At 38.5% G+C, this 22574-nt stretch overlaps 1 protein-coding gene across 1 annotated transcript in view; it reads right to left on the bottom strand.

Moving 5' to 3' along the window:
• The window catches only part of LOC127489067 (zinc finger protein 717), a 37136-nt gene that overhangs the window by 5078 nt on the left and 9484 nt on the right, over positions 1 to 22574 (bottom strand). The window contains exons 2-3 of the mRNA XM_070048281.1: positions 967 to 1093; positions 629 to 721 (exon numbers count right to left, since the gene is read on the bottom strand). Coding sequence (XP_069904382.1) covers positions 629 to 721; positions 967 to 1093 — 220 coding nt within the window. The remainder of the gene's footprint in view (positions 1 to 628; positions 722 to 966; positions 1094 to 22574) is intronic.

Raw genomic sequence — 22574 nt, 5'->3', positions numbered from 1 at the left:
AACAAGTCTCTATAACTTGCCCAACTTATAAGAAATGAAGACAGGCTGGCATTCTGGCATGGTGGCTACATCCCCGCCTGCAGTGCTGGCATCCCCAATGGGTGCCGGTTCAAGACCCAGCTGCTCCACTTCCTATCCAGCTCTCTGCTATGTCCTGGGAGAACAGTGGAGGATGGTCCAAGCTGGAAGAAGCTCCTGGCTCCTGGTTTTGGATCAGCATAGCTCCAGCCATTGTGGCCAACTGGGGAGTGAACCAGCAGATGGAAGACCTTTCTCTACCTCTCATTCTCTTTCTGTGTAACTCTTTCAAGCAAAATAAATAAATCTTAAAAAAAAAGAACTGAAGAATAGAATAAATGCATGAAGGAAAAGTTATTATAGAAGGACAAGTTAGAATCTGGGGAATATATCTAACCTAGAAAAACCCTTAGTAACATCAGAAAAAGATTAGAATTTTTTTTTAATCAAAGATCATCTTCATCAAGAAAAAAGAGTTAGAGATATAATGGCATCCTTAGATACTCTAGAATCCCTTGTCTGATGCACAAAACCAGGTGTCATCAGGAGTAACACTTGGGAAAATTTCATGGAAAGAACATCAGTCAACATCTGTTATGTGCCTACTGACCTGGAAGGCTCTGATTTAGGCATTTGTTCACCATCCATGGCTCTCCTCCTTGCTCCAACTTAAAGATCAAATCAGGTTTAGTGATGCAGTGTCCTATTTAATGCAAACAATGTAAGATTTTGTAAAACTGCTATCTTGGGTTATTTAAAAGACTACAGCTTATTCCAGGAGCTATGCAACAAATGTTCCAATTTGGATCCTTTCCTAGATGGTAGACATACAGATTATTTATGGAATCAAATTCTATACCTGCCCATCATTAAACTTTATAAAGTGTTCACTTATTTTTCAAATAGCAAGAAAATGCTATCATTGGATATGTGATGGGTGTCACTCACCCAAGAAAAGCAGGCTATTGTAGGTCTCCAACATCACATCCCTGTACAGAATTTTCTGAGCTTTATTCATGTTCTGCCATTCCTCCCAGGTAAAGTAAATAGCCAGGTCTTCAAATGTTAGCATCATCTGTAAAAGAACATTTCTGGTCAACATATTAACTCTGTCACAAAACAAAGACTGACAGTTTTTATCTTGTACATGGGTATGAAGGAAGAAGGAAGGATGGGTTTTCATTTTAGAATTATTGAGCATTTGGACAGCCACACAGAAGCATTCAGCAGGGAGTCAAACCTATGGTCTAAAGACTGTGAAAAATGCCACAACTGGAAGAAAACAGGAGTTTCAGGTCACAAGGGGCCACATATGTCAAGGGGAATTGCACAGCAGGTTGAAAGGAAGAAAATATTGACTCTTCAATAAGCTATGTTAAGGGGAAGAATGTAGAGTATTCAGGTGAAAAGACAAGAAACCATCAGTGGAGCTATGTTGGGAGTGAACACAGAAGAATTTTCAGAAAAACACCATGCAAAGTCACTTCAAATATGGCAGAGAAAAAATATTTTAAAAAAGAGGGCAGGCATTAATCTTGGTGTTTATGATGCCATCTAAGATATCCTACTTCTACCTCAAAGTACCTAGGTTCAATTTCCAGTGCCAGTTCCAGTTTCCAGCTCCCAGCTAATGCTGCAGAAGCAGTAGTGATGCCACCAATGAGAAAGAGCTAGACTCCATTCCTGACTTCTGGCTTCAGTCCTGCCCAACCTTTCTTGGTATGGGTATTTATGGAGTGAATAAGTGCATGGGAGCTCTCTCTTCATTTCTCTCTTGGTCCATCAACTTCTTTCTAAATCAAGCCCATAATTATTTTTAAATAAGAGAGAATATTCAAGTAAGACAAAGAATAGAAAATATCTTTTGATTTTGACTATGCTTATTTTACATTTGAAGAACTGAGATAACATTATTAAAATTAAATTAAGGTAAAAACAATGGAATTAATTGCCCAAAAACAGAACTTGGGAAAGTGTACAGTGTAATCTGGATTTGTGACTGACTGAGAGAAATGCATAGAGATTTGTTTAAGAACTTGCAGTAGGCACCAGTGTGGTGCAGACAGTTAAGCCTCCAATTGCAATGCTGGCATCTCATGGTATCATACTATTTGAGTCCAGGGTACTCCACTCCAATCTAGCTCTCTGCTAAAGTTCCTGAAAGATCAGTGAAATGTTGCTTAAATATTTGGGCTCCTTCAACTAATATGGGAGACCTAGATGGAATTCCAGGCTCCTGGCTTTGGTCTGAACCAGTCTCAGCCATTATGTTCATTTGGGGATTGCACCAGTAGATGGAAGGAGTCTCTTTCTGCTCATCTCTCCCAAGCTCTCTAGCTCTGCCTTTCAAATAAATAAATAAATCTTAAAAAAATAAAAGAACCTGCAGTACATTCTTTTCCCCACACATTCCTGATCCTATCCCTGAATCAAATTCAGCTTCTCAAAACAATTAAGGATTGCATTACTCTAACAATTCAAATACAAGCTTAACTGATTTGTGTTTTTTAATACTATGTAACTCTTACCCTTGCAGAATGCTAAGTGTTTATTTCCAGGGTAGCATGAAAACACTGATCACTACATCATCTTTGCTATTTCAGACATCATGACCCAAAAAATTTAGCAAATTGTACTGTAAGTTTCAACTCAAAACATGTAACAAATGTATATTTTGCTATGGCAACAGAAAGACCAGAGGCCAAATTGCTGTATCTCAGATGATTGTAATGTTTTATAATCATGGCAAATTCGTCATTCATCTTGTTTGTGTACACTCCCTAAGAGTGAATTTTATGTTTATTTTTCCATTTTAATTAATAAATTATTAAAATTCTCCTAAAATGAAAACTGACAGCAAGCTGAGGAATAATTAAGAAAACCTTTTACAGGTGATGTAATAATTTTGTTTAGTTTTGAAAATATGTGGAGGTACCCAAATTATACCTGGAAGAGAAGATAAATGCAAGGAGTTAAAAGAAAACTTACCTGGTTTCCTTTTACACTGAACTAGAAAAAAGAAAAAATGTGATACAATGAATAAAGAGTAATGAATACATTAACTGAGGAAACATCAGCTTCCCTGTGGAGGAATAAACATTTAAACGTGGAAATATATAAGAAAGCACATCCACTTCTATTAAGTAGTAGAGATTAAGCCTCAGTGTATTAATCTTTTGTCTACAAATTTTGTAAAATAGTAATGTAATACTAAGATAGTAAAATTTAAGGGTGATTGTTCAAATAAATAAAGTTATTGAAGAGATAAACATTATACTGTCACTAAATTTTACACTAAAGAAAGTTATTTTGGGCCAGCGCCGCAGCTCAATAGGCTAATCCTCTGCCTTGCGGTGCCAGCACACCAGGTTCTAGTCCCAGTCAGGGTGCCGGATTCTGGCCTGGTTGCCCCTCTTCCAGGCCAGCTCTCTGCTGTGGCCCGGGAGTGCAGTGGAGGATGGCCCAAGTGCTTGGGCCCTGCACCCCATGGGAGACCAGGAGAAGTACCTGGCTGCTGCCTTTGGCACGGTGTGCCGGCCGCGGCGGCCATTGGAAGGTGAACCAATGGCAAAGGAAGACTTTTCTCTCTGTCTCTCTCTCTCACTGTCCACTCTGCCTGTCAAAAAAAATATATATATATACATAATGTATATTTAATGCAGTACACTTTACCAGTAATGATTCTAAATGAAACCATTCCCTTTATCCATCCCTTCATAAGACTCTGGATTTCATTTTTCATTTTCTTAACCCCCTGGGATATCAGTAAATGTGATAGAAAAAGATAGGTTGCAAAGTATTTGTCTTGTCAGATTTTCCTTATCTTTTAGAAAGCACTGGGTCCTGCCCATTGAAGAGATAGGATCTTACCAAGATTCATCACAAACCACCAGCCATTTAAATGAAGCCATCTCTAAGTCATGAGTGTCAATCAGCTCCTAAGATGACTAAACCCTCATTTCTGATCACAGGCTGATCATAGGAACTGCCCATCTGAGCCCATCACAAAATATTGAATTAGAATTATAAATCAAATGGCTATTTGTTAAGCCATGATGTTATTGCATTTTCTGATTTGTCCTACATCAAATTCTGATACACCCTGGTGAGCAGGAAAGTTCCATTAAAGTGCAAAATAAAATTAATTGAATTTCAGTCATGTAAAAGTTTCCATAAATATAGGCCTGCACTGCCACATAACAAGTAAAATTTCCATCTGCAATGCAAGCAACCCCATATGCTTTGTATTCTGGCTGCTCTGCTTTTGATCCTGCTCCCTTCTAGTGGACTGAGAAAAGCACTGGAAGAAGTCCCAAGTACTTGGGTAAATGCTACTAATACAGGAGACCCAGAAGAAGTGCTTGGCCTCATCCTGCTTATTGTAGCATTCTGGGGTAGTGATCCAGCAGCTGGAAGATCAGTGTGTCTCCCTCTCTCTCTCTCTCTCTCTATATATATATATAAAACACTTTCAAATACTTTTTAAAAATCTTAGAAAAAAAGCTCCTATAAACATGATCTATGCCTATGAATTGCATCTTAGCCCCGAAGTTGATGACACTAAAAAAAAAAAAAAAAAAAAAGTCCTCCAAGAGCCAGTGCTGTGGCATAGTGGGTAAAGCTGCCACCTCCAGTGCAGGCATCCCATATGGGTGCCAGTTCAAGTCCCGGCTGATCCCCATCCAATCCAGCTCTCTGTTATGGCCTAGAAAAGTGATAGAAGATGGCCCAAGTCTTGGGTCCCTGCACCCACATGGGAGACCAGGAAGAAGCTCCTGACTTCTGCTTTCAGGTTGGGGCAGCTCCGGCCATTGTGACCATCAGTGGAGTGAACCAGAAGTTGGAAGACCTCTCTCTCTCTGCCTCTCCTTCTGTGTGTAACTCTGACTTTCAAATAAATAAATATTTTTTAAAAATAGTCCTGGGAATCATGCAAGTGAATTCATTGGCGATCATAAGGTTATGCTTCACATTTCTGCTTATATGTGGTCATATTTTTGTTTATATTTTAAGAAACTTATTAGCACATGAAGTCTGATTTAGTGTAATTTTACTATTCAGAAAACAGGAAAAAGCTCACAGAAATTTTCTGAAGCTGCATGTATACTAAATATTGGTCAAGATTTTCAAGAAGAAATTACTGACAGTGACTGGGAAAATTTCGATATGCTTTTTGATGTCACACAATCCATACATAGCATCAGGATCAAAAGGAAAGCCATGCTCAGGGCAATCTTCTAAAACTGGTTACAGAGACTTGGGGCAAGACAGCGGAAGAGGAAGGTAGCACATTGACAGTCTGGGAAAAGACAGTTTAATAAAAGTGGAGATACTGCAGTTTCAAGGAAGAGTTAGGGAAGAAACAGCAGAGGAAACTCTTCCAGAACTGCTGGTTCATGGTGGACTTACGTGGAGGGCATGGCCGCCCATGGCTCGGGACCCCAGCCATAGAATCTATGCACCAGTGCTGGAAAGGGAGGTGAGCCAGAACCTCAGTAGCCCAAGACACCGGTGGGAAAGCAGAAGGAGGAGCCTAGAGGAAATGAGGCTTGAGGCCCTGTGGGGAAAGTTCACCAGGCTAACTAGAAGAGAGAGGAGAAAAAAAAAAGGGACAGGTATGGACACGAGACTCTCTCCACTCACCTTTCAAGGGCAAGCAAGACAAAGAGCAGGCGCCATTTTGGACATATGTAAAAGCTGCGCGACCTCAGGGCTGTGCCCACCATTAGCCAACAAGAAAAACCTGACTCTTGTGGGGTGAAATAATAGGAGGTTGGGACCTTGTGAATGTGTGGAGCTAATGAACTGAGACTGTGAAGGACTGAAGGTGTGGGAGAGACCTCACGGACTTGAGTGCTCTCGGGAAAGTACACAAACTTGGTAACCTTGGCAACCCGGTGGGAGATGGCAGAGAAATTTGAGCTAACACTGAGGACTGCGTAAATCCTTTGTGTGGTACTTGGGACAGAGCAGATGAATATTATACCCACAGGAGTCAGAGATCAGAAATTGACTGCCTTCAATTCCGCTCAGCTGTGTGGAATTACTTCCCTTCTGAATCAAAAAAAAAAAAAAAATACAGAGAGAGAGAGAGATTTACCATGCCTAACCTGGGTGTGTCACCTTTGGCACACCCTTAAACCTGAAGAACCAAACAAAACTCTCTGATCACACCCCTCTCAAGCCTCTAAGGATCCATCAAAAGCAGACAGTCCACTTAATACAGTCATAGTATAACGAGAAAAAATACCACAGCGAGGGAAGAAGAAACGAAAGAATGTCTCCACAATGCCAAGCAACAAATGCAGAAACCGAGGAAACAAGAACAAGGAAGACATTATGACACTCCCAAATGAACAAGACACCTCAAGCCAAGATTATGAAGATGATGAGATAGAAGAAATGCAAGATACGGATTTCAAAAAAAATTATGATAAGAACATTTAGAAGTTTTCAAAAACAAATTCTTGAACTACAGAAATCCTTACTAGACAGGATAGAAAATCTGTCTTGTGAAAATGAAATCTTAAGGAGGAATCAAAATGAAATGCAGAAACTAGTAGAATATGAAAGTGTGATAGTGAAGAGAAATCAAAATGAAATGAAGAATTCAATAGATCAAATGACAAACACATTACAGAGTCTTAAAAACAGAATGGGTGAAGCAGAAGAGAGAATATCGGACTTAGAAGACAGAGCACAGGAAAACATACAGTCAAGCCAAAGAAAACAAGACGAAATTAGAAATATAAAAAATTTGTTGGGAATCTACAGGATACTATTAAACCAAATATTCGAGTTCTAGGAGTTCCTGAAGGCATGGAGAGGGAGAAAGGATTAGAAGGCCTTTTTACTGAGATACTAGCAGAGAACTTCCCGGGTTTGGAAAAGGACAGAGACATGCTAGTACAGGAAGCTCATAGAACCCCTAGTAACCATGACCAAAAGAGAACCTCATCACGACAGGTTGTAATCAAACTCACCACAGTAAGATATAAAAAAAAAGATTCTAAAAATGTGCAAGAGAGAAACATCAGATTACTCTCAGAGAATCTCCACTTAGACTCACAGCAGACTTATCAGAAACCCTACAGGCTACGAGGGAATGGCAAGATATAGCCCAAGTACTAAGAGAGAAAAACTGCCAGCCCAGAAAATTATATCCTGCAAAGCTCTCATCTGTGAATGAAGGTGAAATAAAGACCTTTCATAGCAAACAGAAATTGAAAGAATTTGTCACCACTCATCCAGCCCTGCAAAATATGCTTAAAGATGTGTTACAGAAAAACAGAAATACAGCCATCAATATGAAAGAAGGAAAAGGAAGAAAACCTCCCAGTAAAAGATCACAGGAAGTTCAAAGCATATATTAGAAAATTTCTTTGGGAAAATGGCAGGGCAAAGTTACTACTAATCAATAGGCACACTGAATGTTAATGGCCTCAACTCTCCAGTTAAAAGACACAGACTGATTGAACGGATTAAGAAACAAAACCCATCCATTTGCTGCTTACAAGAAACACATCTTTCCAACAAAGATACATGCAGACTGAAAGTGAAAGGATGGAAAAAGATATTCCATGCCAACAGAAATAAAGAAAGAGTGGGCATAGCCATCTTAATATCAGACAAAATAAACTTAAACATAAAAACTGTTAAGAGAGACAAAGAGGGTCACTATATAATGATTAAGGGATCAATTCAACAGGAAGATATAATGATTATCAATGTATATGCACCTAATAACAGGGCACTGGTTTATTTAAAAGATATATTAAGGGACTTAAGAGGAGACTTAGACCCCAATACAATACTACTGTGGGACTTCAAACTCCACTCTCAGAAATAGATCAACCGGACAGAAGATCAACAAGGAGACAGTAGATTTAAATGACACTATAGCCCAAATGGATCTAACAGATATCTACAGAACTTTTCTTTTTTTTTTTCATTTTTTTAAAACTTTTATTTAATGAATATAAATTTCCAAAGTACGGCTTATGGATTACAATGGCTTCCCCCCCAATAACGTCCCTCCCACCTTCAACCCTCCCCTTTCCCACTCCCTCTCCCCTTCCATTCACATGAGGATTCATTTTCAATTCTCTTTATATACAGAAGATCAGTTTAGCATACATTAAGTAAAGATTTCAACAGTTTGCTCCCACACTGAAACATAAAGTGAAAAATAATAGATGATTTTTTAAATGATGATGAAATCAGATCAGACCTATTGTCATGTTTAATCCCAGTGAGAGTCAAGTTGGGAATTGATAATTTCTTTTTTTTTTTTTTTTACAGTAGATCAGTTTAGTATACATTAAGTAAAGATTTCACAGTTTGCACCCCCATAGAAACACAAAGTGAAATATACTGTTTGAGTACTCATTATAGCATTGAGTCTCAATGTACAGCACATTAAGGACAGAGATCCTACATGAGGAGTAAGTGCACAGTGACTCCTGTTGTTGACTTAACAAATTGACACTCCTGTTCATGGCATCAGTAATCTCCTTATGCACCAGTCATGAGTTTCCAAGGCTATGGAAGCCCCTTGAGTTCTCCGACTCTTATTTTGTTTAGACAAGGTCATAGTCAAAGTGGAGGTTCTCTCCTCCCTTCAGAGAAAGGTACCTCCTTCTTTGAAGACCTGTTCTTTCCACTGGGATCTCACTCAAAGAGATCTTTCATTTAGTTTTTTTTTTTTTCCCAGAGTGTCTTGGCTTTTCATGCCAGAAAAAGATGCAGCACTGAAAGAGAATTACAGACCAATATCCCTGATGAACACAGATGCAAAAATCATCAATAAAATTCTGGCCAATAGAATGCAACAACACATCAGAAAGATCAAAAAAACAGACAAAGTGGGATTTATCCCTGGTATGCAGGGATGGTTCAATGTGCACAAATCAATCATTATGATACACCACATTAACAGACTGCAGAAGAAAAACCATATGATTATTGCAATAGATGCAGAGGAAAGCATTCGATAAAAATAACACCCTTTGATGATGCAAACTGGGTATGGAAGGAACATTCCTCAATACAATCAAAGCAATTTATGAAAAACCCACAGCCAGCATCCTATTGAATGGGGAAAAGTTGGAAGCATTTCCACTGAGATCTGGTACCAGACAGGGAGGCCCACTCTCACCACTGCTATTCAATATAGTTCTGGAAGTTCTAGCCAGAGCTATTAGGCAAGAAAAAGAAATTAAAGGGATACAAATGGGGAAGGAAGAACTCAAACTATCCCTCTTTGCAGATGATATGATTCTTTCTTTAGGGGACCCAAAGACCTCTACTAAGAGACTATTGGAACTCATAGAAGAGTTTGGCAAAGTAGCAGGAAATAAAATCAATGCACAAAAATCAACAGCCTTTGTATACAAAGGCAATGACACAGTTGAGGAAGAACTTCTAAGATCAATCCCATTCACAATAGCTACAAAAACAATCAAATACCTTGGAATAAACTTAACCAAGGACGTTAAAGATCTCTACGATGAGAATTACAAAACCTTAAAGAAAGAAATAGAAGAGGATACCAAAAAATGGAAAAATCTTCCATGCTAATGGATTGGAAGAATCAATATCATCAAAATGTCCATTCTCCCAAAAGCAATTTATACATTCAATGCAATACTAATCAAAATACTGAAGACATTCTCAGATCTGGAAAAAATGGTGCTGAAATTCATATGGAGGCACAAGAGACCTCGAATAGCTAAAGCAATCTTGTACAACAGAAACATAGCTAGAGTCATCACAATACCAGATTTCAGGACATACTACAGGGCAATTGTAATCAAAACAGCATGGTACTGGTACAGAAACAGATGGATAGACCAATGGAACAAAATAGAAACACCAGAAATCAATCCAAACATCTACAGCCATCTTATATTTGCTCAAGGGTCCAAAACCAATTCCGGGAGCAAGGACAGTCTATTCAATAAATGGTGCTGGGAAAACTGGATTTCTACATGCAGAAACATGAAGCAAGACCCCTACCTTACACATTACACAAAAATCCACTCAACATGGATTAAAGACCTAAATCTACAACCTGACAACATCAAATTATTGGAGAACATTGGAGAAACCCTGCAAGATATTGGTACCAGCAAAGATTTCTTGGAAAAGACCCCAGAGACACAGGCAGTCAAAGGCAAAATTAACATTTGGGATTGGATCAAATTGAGAAGTTTCCGTATGCAAAATAAACAGGAAAGTGAAGACGCAACCGCCAGAATGGAAAAAAAATATTTGTAAACTATGCAACAGGTAAAGGATTAATAACCAGAATCCACAAAGAGATCAAGAAACTCCAAAACAAGAAAGCAAAGAACCCACGCATGAGATGGGCCAAGGACTTAATAGACATTTTTCAGAAGAGGAAATCCAAATGGCCAACAGACACATGAAAAAATGTTCAGGATCACTAGCCATCAGGGAAATATAAATCAAAATCACAATGAGGTTTCACCTCACCCTGGTCAGAATGGCTCACATACAGAATTCTACCAACAACAGATGCTGGCGACACTAACCCAGTGTTGGTGGGAATGCAAACTGGTTAAGCCACTCTGGAAGTCAGTCTGGAGATTCCTCAGAAACCTGAATATAACCCTGCCATACAACCCAGCCATCCCACTCCTTGGAATTTACCCAAAAGAAATTAAATGGGCAAACAAAAAAGCGGTCTGCACCTTATTTTGTTTATTGCAGCTCAATTCACGATAGTTAAGACCTGGAATCAACCCAAATGCCCATCAACAGTAGACTGGATAAAGAAATTATGGGACATGTACTCTATAGAATACTATACAATAGTCAAAAACAATGAAATCCGGTCATTTGCAACAAAATGGAAGAATCTGGAGCACATCATGCTGAGTGAAATAAGCCAGTCCCAGAGGGACAAATATCATATGTTCTCCCTGATTGGTGACAACTGACCTAGCACCAAAAAGGAAACCTGTTCAAATGAAATGGACACTATGAGAAAGAGTGACTTGATCCGACCTTATCCTGACTGTTGATGTACAACTTATCCCTTTTAGTATTTTTTTTGTTGTTCTACTTAATACTATGGGTTGAACTCTGTAATTAGCACACAATTATTCTTAGGTGTGTAAATTTAACTGAAAAGTGATCTCTGTTAAATATAGGAGTGGGAATAAGAGAGGGAGGAGATGTACAATTTGGGACATGCTCAATCGGACTTGCCCCAAACAGTAGAGTTAGAAATGTGCCCTGGGATTCTAATACAATCCCATCAAGAAGGCATGTACCAATGCCATCTCACTAGTCATAGTGATCTATTTCAGTTCACAATTGATCATAATGATAGGTCTAAGAGTCAAAGGGATCACATAAACAAGACTAGTGTCTGCTAATACTAACTGAAAGAATCAAAAAGTGAGAGAACGATCCAACATGGGAAGCGGGATACACAGCAGACTCATAAAATGGCAAATGTCCTAAACAGCACTCTGGCCTCAGAATCAGCCCTTAAGGCATTCAGATCTGGCTGAAGAGCCCATGAGAGTATTTTAGGCATGGAAAGCCAAGACACTCTGGGGAAAAAAAAAAAAAAAAAAAAAAACTGACGTAAATGAAAGCTCTCTGCGAGTGAGATCCCAGTAGAAAGAATGGGCCATCAAAGGAGGAGGTACCTTTCTCTGAAGGGAGGAGTGAACTTCCACTTTGACTATGACCTTGTCTAAATAAGATCGAAGTCGGCAAACTCAAAAGGCTTCCATAGCCTTGGCAACTCATGACAATAGCCTAGGGAGATTACTCACGCAATAAACAAGAGTATCAAATTATTAAGTCAACAGCAGGAGTCACTGTGCACTTATTTCTCATGTAGGATCTCTGTCCTTCATGTGTTGTTCAATGTGAATTAATGCTATCACTAGTCCTCAAACAGTATTTTACACTTTATGTTCTGTGGGGATGCAAACTGTTGAAATCTTTACTTAATATATACTAAATTGATCTTCAGTATATAAAGATAATTGAAAATGAATCTTGATCTCAATGGAATGGGAGATGAGTGGGAGTTACGAGGGTTGTGGGCAGGAGGGAAGTTATGGGGGGGAGCCATTATAATGCATAAGATGTACTTTGAAAATTTATATTTGCTTAATAAAAAAACTGGTGACAGTTTCTGAAATTAATCTGAAAAATAAGTGTGTTTGTTTTCTCTTTTTTAAAGATTTATTTATTTATTTATTTATTTGAAAGTCAGAGTTACACAGACAGAAGGAGAGGCAGAGAGAGAGAGAGAGTCTTCCATCCATTGGTTCACTTCCCAAATGGCCACAATGGCTGGAGCTGTGCTGATCTGAAACCTGGAGCCAGGAGCTTCTTCCAGGTCTCCCACATGGATGTGGGGGCCCAAGGCCTTGGGCCATCTTCTACCTCTTTACCAGGCCATAGCAGAGAGCTGGAACAGAAGTGCAGCATCTGGGACTTGAACTAGTGCTCACATGGAATGCTGACACTGCAGGCAGCAGCTTTACCCACTATGCCACATCATCAGTCCCAATAAAAGTGTTTTTTAATTAAGTGTAGCAAAATAGAAATCACCATCCAAAAGTTAGGGTGCCAGGCATCTACAAATCATCTGACAGTACTCAAACCATCAATCTCCTAAAATACAATTTATTTCAACTTTTTTACATGCAGAGACCCTCACCGACATTCCTTGAACTACCAGAAAGAATTTCTAGGATACAGAGGAAAGCAGCAAAGCTCTAGATACTAAATGTATGGCAGACTAGGAGACTTCCAGTTCTAGAAATCATAATAGCAAGGTAAGTAATGGGCATGTGATAGCAATGTAGACAGTGACTCTCAGACATGAGAGGTTATCCCTCCACCCCAGGACACACCCTCAAGACCACTTACGTAACATTTGTTAGGCCCTTGCCTGTCTTTCTAATCCATTCACAACTTTTTTGAAGGCTGGTCCAGAACTTCCAATATCATAATTTACGGATGAGGTAAGGTAATATCACCTAAATCTTGTTCATTCTGGTCTGTATGATCAATAAAATCTTTGACTGTGCAAATCTATCACCTTTGCATTTCAGTGACTCTTTTTTCTCTGAAGCCATAAGAGATAGTCTCAAAGATCATCAAGTGGTATGCTGTCTTAAATGATTCTTATTCCTGGGGTTCCCTTCTTGAAGTATCATAAAAACTACTCACTTCCAAAGGAAATGGGACTGTCACCCAGTACCCAAACTTCCACGTTCCTAGAAACTAGGTGTTGTATAAACTTCTATAACCTCAAATGAGTTGTGCTGGTCAGTCTACACAGTGCAGGAAACCAGAAAGTGCATTTGGGGAAGATATACCATGAAACACCACAAATGCAACTGCCACATACTGTAAGTCAGCCTGCACATATCTCACAATGATTTCTTAGAAAATGCAGGGGCATTTCATAAATACTACTAATATACTCACCTCATAGATGGGTAAACAGTGCCAGAGGTGCAACCTACATTCATTCACCCCAAACACATTTCAGCTAAAATGGTCTGAAAACCCATCTCCATCCTGTGACCATCTTGGATGAGACAGACTGTCTACAGGACTTTTGGAACTACCTCTCCCTGGGTTGTCTTAGTTATACCTTCTGAGTAATGGCTGGTATTTATAATCTCAAGCACTGAGTCAGAGAGAAGAGCTCTAATACTTGATTAGTACTTATTGAAGAATGAAAAATATAGTCCCTGTGATATAAAGAGAGTGGTGACCACAGAGAAACTAATTCAGGATCCCCTAAGGAATAAAATTTGAAGTCAATCTTGAGCTATGCATCACTAATGGAAATATACAATAATGTACCCTAATGTACCAACCAGCATTGTCTCGTCATGTTTTATTTTCTAATCATTTGATTCATTAACATATTTTGTAAAAACAGAGAGATAACACTGAATGGCACCTTTCCCCACATGGACAAAAGGTCTGTTTCCTGAATTAAGCATATTAGGTCAATAGACATACTCACATTTTCTTATGAATTAATAGCATATTCACAAGTAAGTACAGAATGTATCATGCAGAAAAGAAGTCACATTGTATGTTTAAATTAATTTGGAATATTACACTTACTGTGTAAAGTGAGTCTTAAGATTCCTTTTGTTATTATTTCAATACTATCTGATTAACCTGCATGTAGGTGTGAATGTTTTTCTTATATTCCTCACAGTGATTTATTTAAAAATATTTTAAAAATATTTAATATTTATAAAATATGAATTGCGGATATCGTATATATCATAATGGAGCTCAGGCTTTGTTATCATTTTTCTACTCATCAGTTTTAGTTTCAAAATGTTCTATCTTATGGACTGCTCTATTGATTTTACATGTACACTACTATCAGTTATCTATATTCTAGTTTGTGTAGGTGTACACAGATAATTTGTTGGGTACATGCATGCACTTAGGTTAGTCAGATAGCATTAAAATAATAGCAAAAGGAATCCCAAGACTCACTTTACACAGTAATTCCTACCTAGAGTTGGCTGCCCATGAGGGAGACATCTGGATGCTTTCCATTGTGATGCACCAAATTGTGTTTCTCCAACATTCCTATCTTCAATCTCTAACCTGCAGTGTGACTCTATCTGGAGATGGTGCCTTTCATGGCACAATTCAAGTAAAAAAATCAAATGTGTGAGACCCTAACCCAGACTGATGACCTTGTAAGAAGAGAAATAAGAGATGGATACAAACAAAGGAAACATGAGATGACACAGTCATTTTGGTCAATGAACCAGTGAATGGAAGATCTCTGTGTAACCATGCCTGGGGGGGGTGAACCAACAGAAAAAGGAAGACCTTTCTCTCTGTCTCTCTCTCTCTCACTGTCCACTCTGCCTGTCAAAAAAATTAATAAACATTTTTAAAGATTTATGTATTAATTTGAAAGGCAGAGTTTCAGAGAAGGACACAAAGAGATCATCCATCTGTTACTCCACTCCCCAAATGGTAGCAATGGCAGAGGTATGTCAATCAGAAGCCATGATCCAGGAGCTTCTTCTGGATCTCCCACATGGATACAGGAGCCCAAAGGCTTGCGGAATCTTCTGGTGTTTCCCCAGGCACATTATCAGGGAGCTGGATTGGAAGTGGAGCAACTGGGATATGAACCAGTGCCCATATGGGATGCTGGCACTGCAGGTGGAGTCTTTATTTGCTAGACCACAGCGCAAGCCTCAATAAATAGTTCCTTAAAATTTAAAGAAGGAAAATATAAGATGTATAAATTATGGTTGTTTATACATTTCTGAAAAGCACATAACTTGATCCAAATTAAAATTTAAAATTTATTTTTTAACGATACTGATTCTTGTGTCCCTACACCATAAGATAGACATCAACTTTCACAGGTTTTATATGCACTTATTCATGAAGTTTCATAGATGCAATCAGTAGTGAGGCTCAAATAACAGTCCTAACCAGGGATCCCACTAAATTTAAGCAGGAAATTCAACAGAAATTTTTAAAAATTTCAAAACATGTATCAGAAGAAACATAAATAATTTACTTGGTGCATCTCACTTTAACTATAGTATTGCCTAAATTTTCAATAGTCAGATGTACTCAAAAAATCCGACAGGTGGCAGAGATGGGCTAACATTTTGAGTAATAAAGTTTGTAAGTTACTTGGCTAGAGAAAATAAGAATTCATAGATCACAAACTAAAATAATTAAGATGGCCCTATTAAAAAAAAAAAAACTCAAGGTCTTCATGCATTACAGTTTATTACCTTAGACTTAGTTAACAAAAAGGTGATTATTTCAACTATTCCCTATTTGGCAGCCCAATTTTATCTACTGAATCTGGAAAAAATAAATAGTATCTCATGTTAGAATACTAAAATCATAATGCTATGTCCCACCCATTATGTCTACCATACCTTATGTCTAATATCAATGTTTCTGATGCCTCTCAATAGATAAATGATGTATCTCAACTATTATGAATGTGGCAAATGTGTTTTATTCAAAGCTTTTCCAAAAGCCCCTCAGTCTCTGCCTTCACTTTGAAGGGACACTTCTAGAATATATATGGGCACCTCACTGATTTTGCCAGCAAATACAAATTTTCCAATCGAATACAAGTATACATCACATTGATGACATCCTGCTTGAATAACACTATTTGACACATTGTGAAGAACAAACAAGGCTAATATCCTATAGTCCTTGGGTTTCTGTGTAAGGCATGCCTCACTTAAAAAATTGTCACTGATGCTACAAATCAGTCCAGGTTATCTGGGTCTCTCTCCAATGAAAGGTGCAAAAATCAGTCAAAATAAATATTATAGACACTACCCTTCGTGCTCTCAATGACTTCACTCTAAAGGTTCACATGCCTTCTAAATTCTCTGGGTCAGCTGTGATATCCATTAGTTCTTAAATGCTGTGATGCAATAAATTACCTCTCTTGGAACCCTGCTTTGTTCCAATAAAATTAAATTAGATGGCTATTAACTGTGCTATACTAGAAATACAGACTCCTACACAACTTGAGCATGTGATTCTCCAAACCATGTTGTCTACTAGGACTTTGGCTATGGATATAGAACAATAAAACCTGAGCATGGCTACTGAGGCCTCTTTACCATAGGATGGATCCAAACATGGCATACTCCACTTGGCAGAGGGGATGGCCTCCAATGTCTGTGTCCAGACGTCAGGTTACAGCAGGAAATCACCTCTCTAACAAACAAGAAAAGCCATTTAAGTTCATCTGGACACCATTCTGCTGACTGATGATATCACCATTGTTGGTCTGGATGCTTTCATTGGTTGCAATACAGAGACCTAAAGTTGTCAGAGACATTATCACTGGCAAACATGAAACTATGCTAACAAAGCATAAACCGAGAGTTGTGGCTTAATGTCTATTTTAACACAATTACTCAGAACTCATCTAGCCCAAACCTTGGAGAGTTGAAAACTGTTATACTCAGCCTACCCATAAGTGGGACTTTGTGCCAGGTGGGTTTTGTATACTTGAACTGCAAGGAGAGTATCACAGAAATTAATGCTCCAAACTGATCTAGCTCCCTGCTTGTGTGTCTGGGAAAGCAACATAGGATGTTTCAAATGCTTGGGCCCCTGCACTCATGTGAGAGATGTGGAAGAAGCTCCTGGCTTCTGATATCAGTCTTGTCTAGCCACAATCATTGCAGCCATTTGGGGAATGAACAAATCAGAAGGAAGATCAATCTGTCCCTCTCTCACTCAATGATACTTTCAAATATATAAATAAATCTTTTAAAAAGTAGATCACTCCAATAGATTCTCCAATGCTCAATCACAATGACTTTTGTTACTTTAGGTCTTTTAAAAATCTTTTTTAAAGATTTACTTATTTGAAAGGCAGAGAGGGGAGCTGGTGTTGTGGTACAATGGGAAAAACTGCCACTTATTAAGTTGGCATTCTGTATAGGTGCCAGTTCAAGTTCCAGCTATTCCACTTTTGAACCAGCTCCTTGCCAATGGGTTGAGAAAAGGAACATGGCCTAAGTACTGGGGTTCCTGCCACCCACATGGGAGACCCAGAACAATCTCCTGGCTTCAACCTGGCCTCATGTTGGCCATTGAAGCCATCTCAGGAGTGAATCAGTTGGTGGAAGATCTCTATCTCTCCTCTCTATAACTCTTGACTTTCAAATAAATAAATATTTTTAAATTGATTTTTTAAAAAAGATAGAGAGAGACACACACACAGAAAGAGAAAGAGAGAGGGAGAGAGAGGCAGAGAGATCTTCCAACTACTGGTTCATTCTCTAAATGTCTGCAACAGCTGTGGCTGGATCAGGTTCTCAAGTCCTCCACTTAGGTGACAGGTCAAATAAGCAACAGGAACTAAGGAATTTGAGACATCATCCACTTTTTCCCATGGATATTAGCATGAAACTTCTTGAAAGTGGAGTACCCAAAACTCAGATTACAATTGCAATATAGAATGTGAGCATATGAAGTGATGCCTAACAAAATGGAAAACCTAAAAGAAATCAAGATTCCTGGACACATACAATATACCAAATTTGAGTCACAAAGACACTTGGAAAACCTAAACCAAGACAAAGATTGAATCAGTAATAAAGACCTTCCAAACAAAGAAAAGCCCAGGACTAGACAGGTTCACTGTTGAATTCTACTAGACTTTTAAAGAACTAATTCCAATTATTCCTCAGCTATTCAAAATTGTTGAAAGGGAGGGAATCCTCCCAAACTCCTTCTATTAGGCCAGCATAACCTTAATTCCTGAACCAGAAAAAATATATACAACAAAGAAAGAGAACTATAGAACAATACCATTGATGAATATATATGCAAAAATCCTCATCAAAAGACTAGCTAATAGAATCTAACAATACATTAGAAAAATTATTCACATGGACCAAGAGGGATATGCAGGAATGATTCAACATAAGCAAATCAATAAATGTGATACATCACATTGACAAACTGAATAAAAACCACATGATGATCTCAACTGATGCAGAGAAAGCACAGTATGCTTTCATTATAAAAAACTTAAGCAAACTGAGTATAGAAAGAACATTTCTTAACACATTCAATGCAATATATGATAAATCTTCAACCAGTATCATATTGAATGAAAAAAAGTTAGAAGCATTTTCACTAAGAACTGGAACCAGACAAAGCTGCTCATCCTTACCATGCTATTCAAAATAGTTCTAAGTTTTAACCAGAGCAATAAGGCAAGAAAAAGAAATCAAAGGGATACAAATTAGAAAGGAGAATGTCAAATTATCCCTGCCTGTAGATTACATAATCCTATATATAAGGAAACCAAAAGAACCCACTAAAAGAGTATTGGAACTCATAAAGAAGTTTACTAAACTTGCAAGATATAAAATCAACACACAAAAATCTCATGACTGATAAAGAACTTATCATGTCAGTACCATTCAAAATTGCTAAAAAACTTTTGTTGCCTTGGAATAAATTTAATCAAGAAAGCAAAAGAACTCTACAATGAAAAATTACAAAATATTAAATAAATAGAAAAAAACACACAAAAGGAAAAATATTCCCTATTAATAAATTGGAAGAATATCACCAAAATTCCCATACAATCAAAAGCAGTATTTAAATTTTTTTATTTTGCTTTATTTATTTATTTGACAGATTTTTTATTTTATAATAATATATTTAATAATATATAATATTTACAATAATTATATATATAATTATATATATATAATAGTTTTTTTTATTGACAGTGAGAGAGATAGAGAAAAAGGTCTTCCTTTTCCATTGGTTCACCCCCCAAATGGCCGCTACAGCTGGCGTGCTGTGCCGATCCAAAGCCAGGAGTCAGGTGCTTCCTTCTGGTCTCCCATGCGGGTGCAGGGCCCAAGCACTTGGGCCATCCTCCACTGCCTTCTCAGGCCCCACAGAGAGCTGGACAGGAAGAGGAGCAACCAGGACTAGAACCAGTGCCCATATGAGATGCCAGCACCGCAGGCAGAGGATTAACTGAGCCACAGCACCAGCCCCATATTTTGCTTTATTTTTAAAGATCCACTCATTTATTTGGGAAGTAGAGTCACAGGGAGGCAAAGACAGAGGTAGAGAGACAGACAGAGGTCCTCCATTCACTGGTCCATGCACTCAGTAAATGAGAAATTTAAAGCATAAGCTGCATTTAACCAACATGGTAATCACTAATGACCTTGGGAAGAGCCATTTGAGAGGAATAGTTGAAATAAAAATAAGACTTCATTAAATTGAATGATAACAATGAAAAGAAAATGACATGGATGCCAATATTAATGACTTTTTTGAGAAATCTGGATAGAGAAGGGCTGGAATTGTGGAACAGTGGGTTAAGCTGCCATCTGTGAGTACCAGTTTGTGTCCAGGCTACTCTACTTCCAATTCAGCTCCCTGCTAATGCATTTGGGAAAGCAGCAGAAGATGGCCAAGGTCTTGGACCCCTGCCTCTCATGTGCAAGACCTAGATGAAGCCCCTTCAGTCTGGCCAGGCCCCAGGGAGTGAGCCAGTAGAAAGATCTCTGTATTTTCTTCTCTCTCTGTAACTCTGCCATTCAAATAAACATATAAATTTTTAATAAACAAGTTAATAAACTGATAAGAAGAAAAAAACTTACAATATTATGTCTTCTCATCCCAAAAAGATAAAAAAGAACAAATGCTAGTGACAATGTGGGAAAAGATAACTCTCAGACACTATGGGTGAAAATGCAAATTAATGCAAATGTTATGGAGAAAAGTATGGTCATTCTTCAAAAAACATAAAAATTTATCTATTACATGACATAGTTATCTTACTCCTGGTTATGTATCAGAAGGAAGTGAAACTTGCATACCAGAGACAGCAATTCTCCTATAGTCACTGTAACACAGTTCACAGCAGCCATGAACTATAACCAATCTAGCTGTCTATCTATGAAAAAGTGGAAAAGGGAACATCATTTATCACAAAAAAATACAACACTGTTACATCCTGAAAAATGAATAAAAAGAGATCATTAAATTAATTGAAATAAGCCAGACACAGAAACACAAATGTCCCAGTTTCTTGTCATATATGGAAGTGAAAAAAATGGATGTGAACATAGAATTGTGATTTTTAAAGACTGAGAAGTTTGGAGGCTAGGGAGAGAGGGGGAATGGATAACAGGTAGCAAAGTAAAGTGAGGCAGGATTACCTTCTGCTGTTCCATAGTATAGTTAGATGACAACTGTGTACATATTAAGTACTGTATAAAGAACTGGAGGACAGGAGCTGGTAGGCTCAAACCATGAGAGGAAATGGAAACAGTAGTTGTCTAGCTTGATCAGTTTCTATGGTGTATATGTATTTAAATATTGCACTATCCCCTAAAATAGTGACTGAGTGGTACACATTAATCGAAACTGTTTCAATAATATTTTTTTTTTTTGACAGGCAGAGTGGACAGTGAGAGAGAGAGACAGAGAGAGAAAGGTCTTCCTTTGCCGCTGGTTCACCCTCCAATGGCCGCCGCTGCAGCTGGCGCACCGCGCTGATCCTGGCAGGAGCCAGGAGCCAGGTGCTTTTCCTGGTCTCCCCTGGGGTGCAGGGCCCAAGCACCTGGGCCATCCTCCACTGCACTCCCTGGCCATAGCAGAGAGCTGGCCTGGAAGAGGGGCAACCGGGACAGAATCCGGCGCCCCAACCGGGACTAGAACCTGGTGTGCCGGCGCCGCAAGGTGGAGGATTAGCCTATTGAGCCACGGCGCCGGCTTAAACTGTTTCAATAACATTTTAAAAATCAGAGGCATTTGTATATACTAAAAATGAACTTTTTAAAAATGAAATTAAGAAAACATTTCTGGCTGGTACTGTGGCTCACTTGGCTAATTCTCTGCCTGCAGCACTGGCATCCTAGGTTCTAGTCCTGGTTGGGGCACCGGATTCTGTCCTGGTTGCTCCTCTTCCAGTCCAGCTCTCTGCTGTGGCCCAAGAAGGCAATGGAGGATGGCCCAAGTGCTTGGGCCCTGCACCCGCATGGGAGACCAGGAGGAACCACCTGACTCCTGGCTTCGGATTGGCACTTGGGGGGTGAACCAATGGAAAAGGAAGACCTTTCTCTCTGTCTCTCTCTTTTTCCCACTGTCTAACTCTGCCTGTCAAAAAAAAAAAATTTTTCCATGTGTAACAGCATAAAATACAGTTAGGATATAATACCCTCCATCCCTGTTATTGATTAATGAAATATACAGCCCCAAAATCAGCAGATCAAGATGCATTTTCACTCTAACTTTCTGATCAGCCTTTACATGATTTGCAACTAGATAAACTGCAATTCCAAAAATGCCACTGTTGGGAAACTACATTGAAGTCAGATAGGAGGATCCTTATATTGGTCTATTAAAATATTGCTATCAAATTACACAGAGGGTCATCAAACTTTTATCTGTGTCTCACAGTTAAAATATAGACTGCGAGTGGGTATTTAGCCCAATAGTTACATAGCTTCTGTCCTTTATTGGAGTACCTGAGTTCAATTCCTAGATATGCACACAGCTCCTGACTCCAACATCTTGTTAGTGCAGACCCTGAGAAGCAGTGCTGATGGCTCAAATGATTGGGTTCATAAAACTCACACGGAAAACCAGCATTGAGTTCTCAGCAACCAGCTTTTGCCATGGCATTTGCATAATAAATTAGCAAACAGGAATCCTCTGTCTCAAAGTCTCTTAAATTAAATAAGAAAGGAATTCATCAAAGTAAAAGAGATATAGATTTAGATGTCAGGTCACAACAAGGAGTGTGATACGTGTTAAATGAAAGTATAATGAAATATTTACTTTATTTCCATCTGAACTAATGGATAAATGTTTATTCAAAATGATAATATTGAAAAAGAACTGGATAGTTGTAGCTTCTCATAGATAAAAGTTAAGTTATAGAAGAGTGGGCATCATGGTGTCACCATATACAATGGCAGTATCCCATAGGGGTGCTGGTTTGTGCCCTAACTGCT

This window comes from Oryctolagus cuniculus, chromosome 8 (assembly GCF_964237555.1).
Source record: "Oryctolagus cuniculus chromosome 8, mOryCun1.1, whole genome shotgun sequence".
Classification (NCBI taxonomy): Eukaryota; Metazoa; Chordata; class Mammalia; order Lagomorpha; family Leporidae; genus Oryctolagus; species Oryctolagus cuniculus.
Note: the sequence above shows the minus strand (reverse complement) of the source record. Positions and strands in the feature narration are given on the sequence as shown.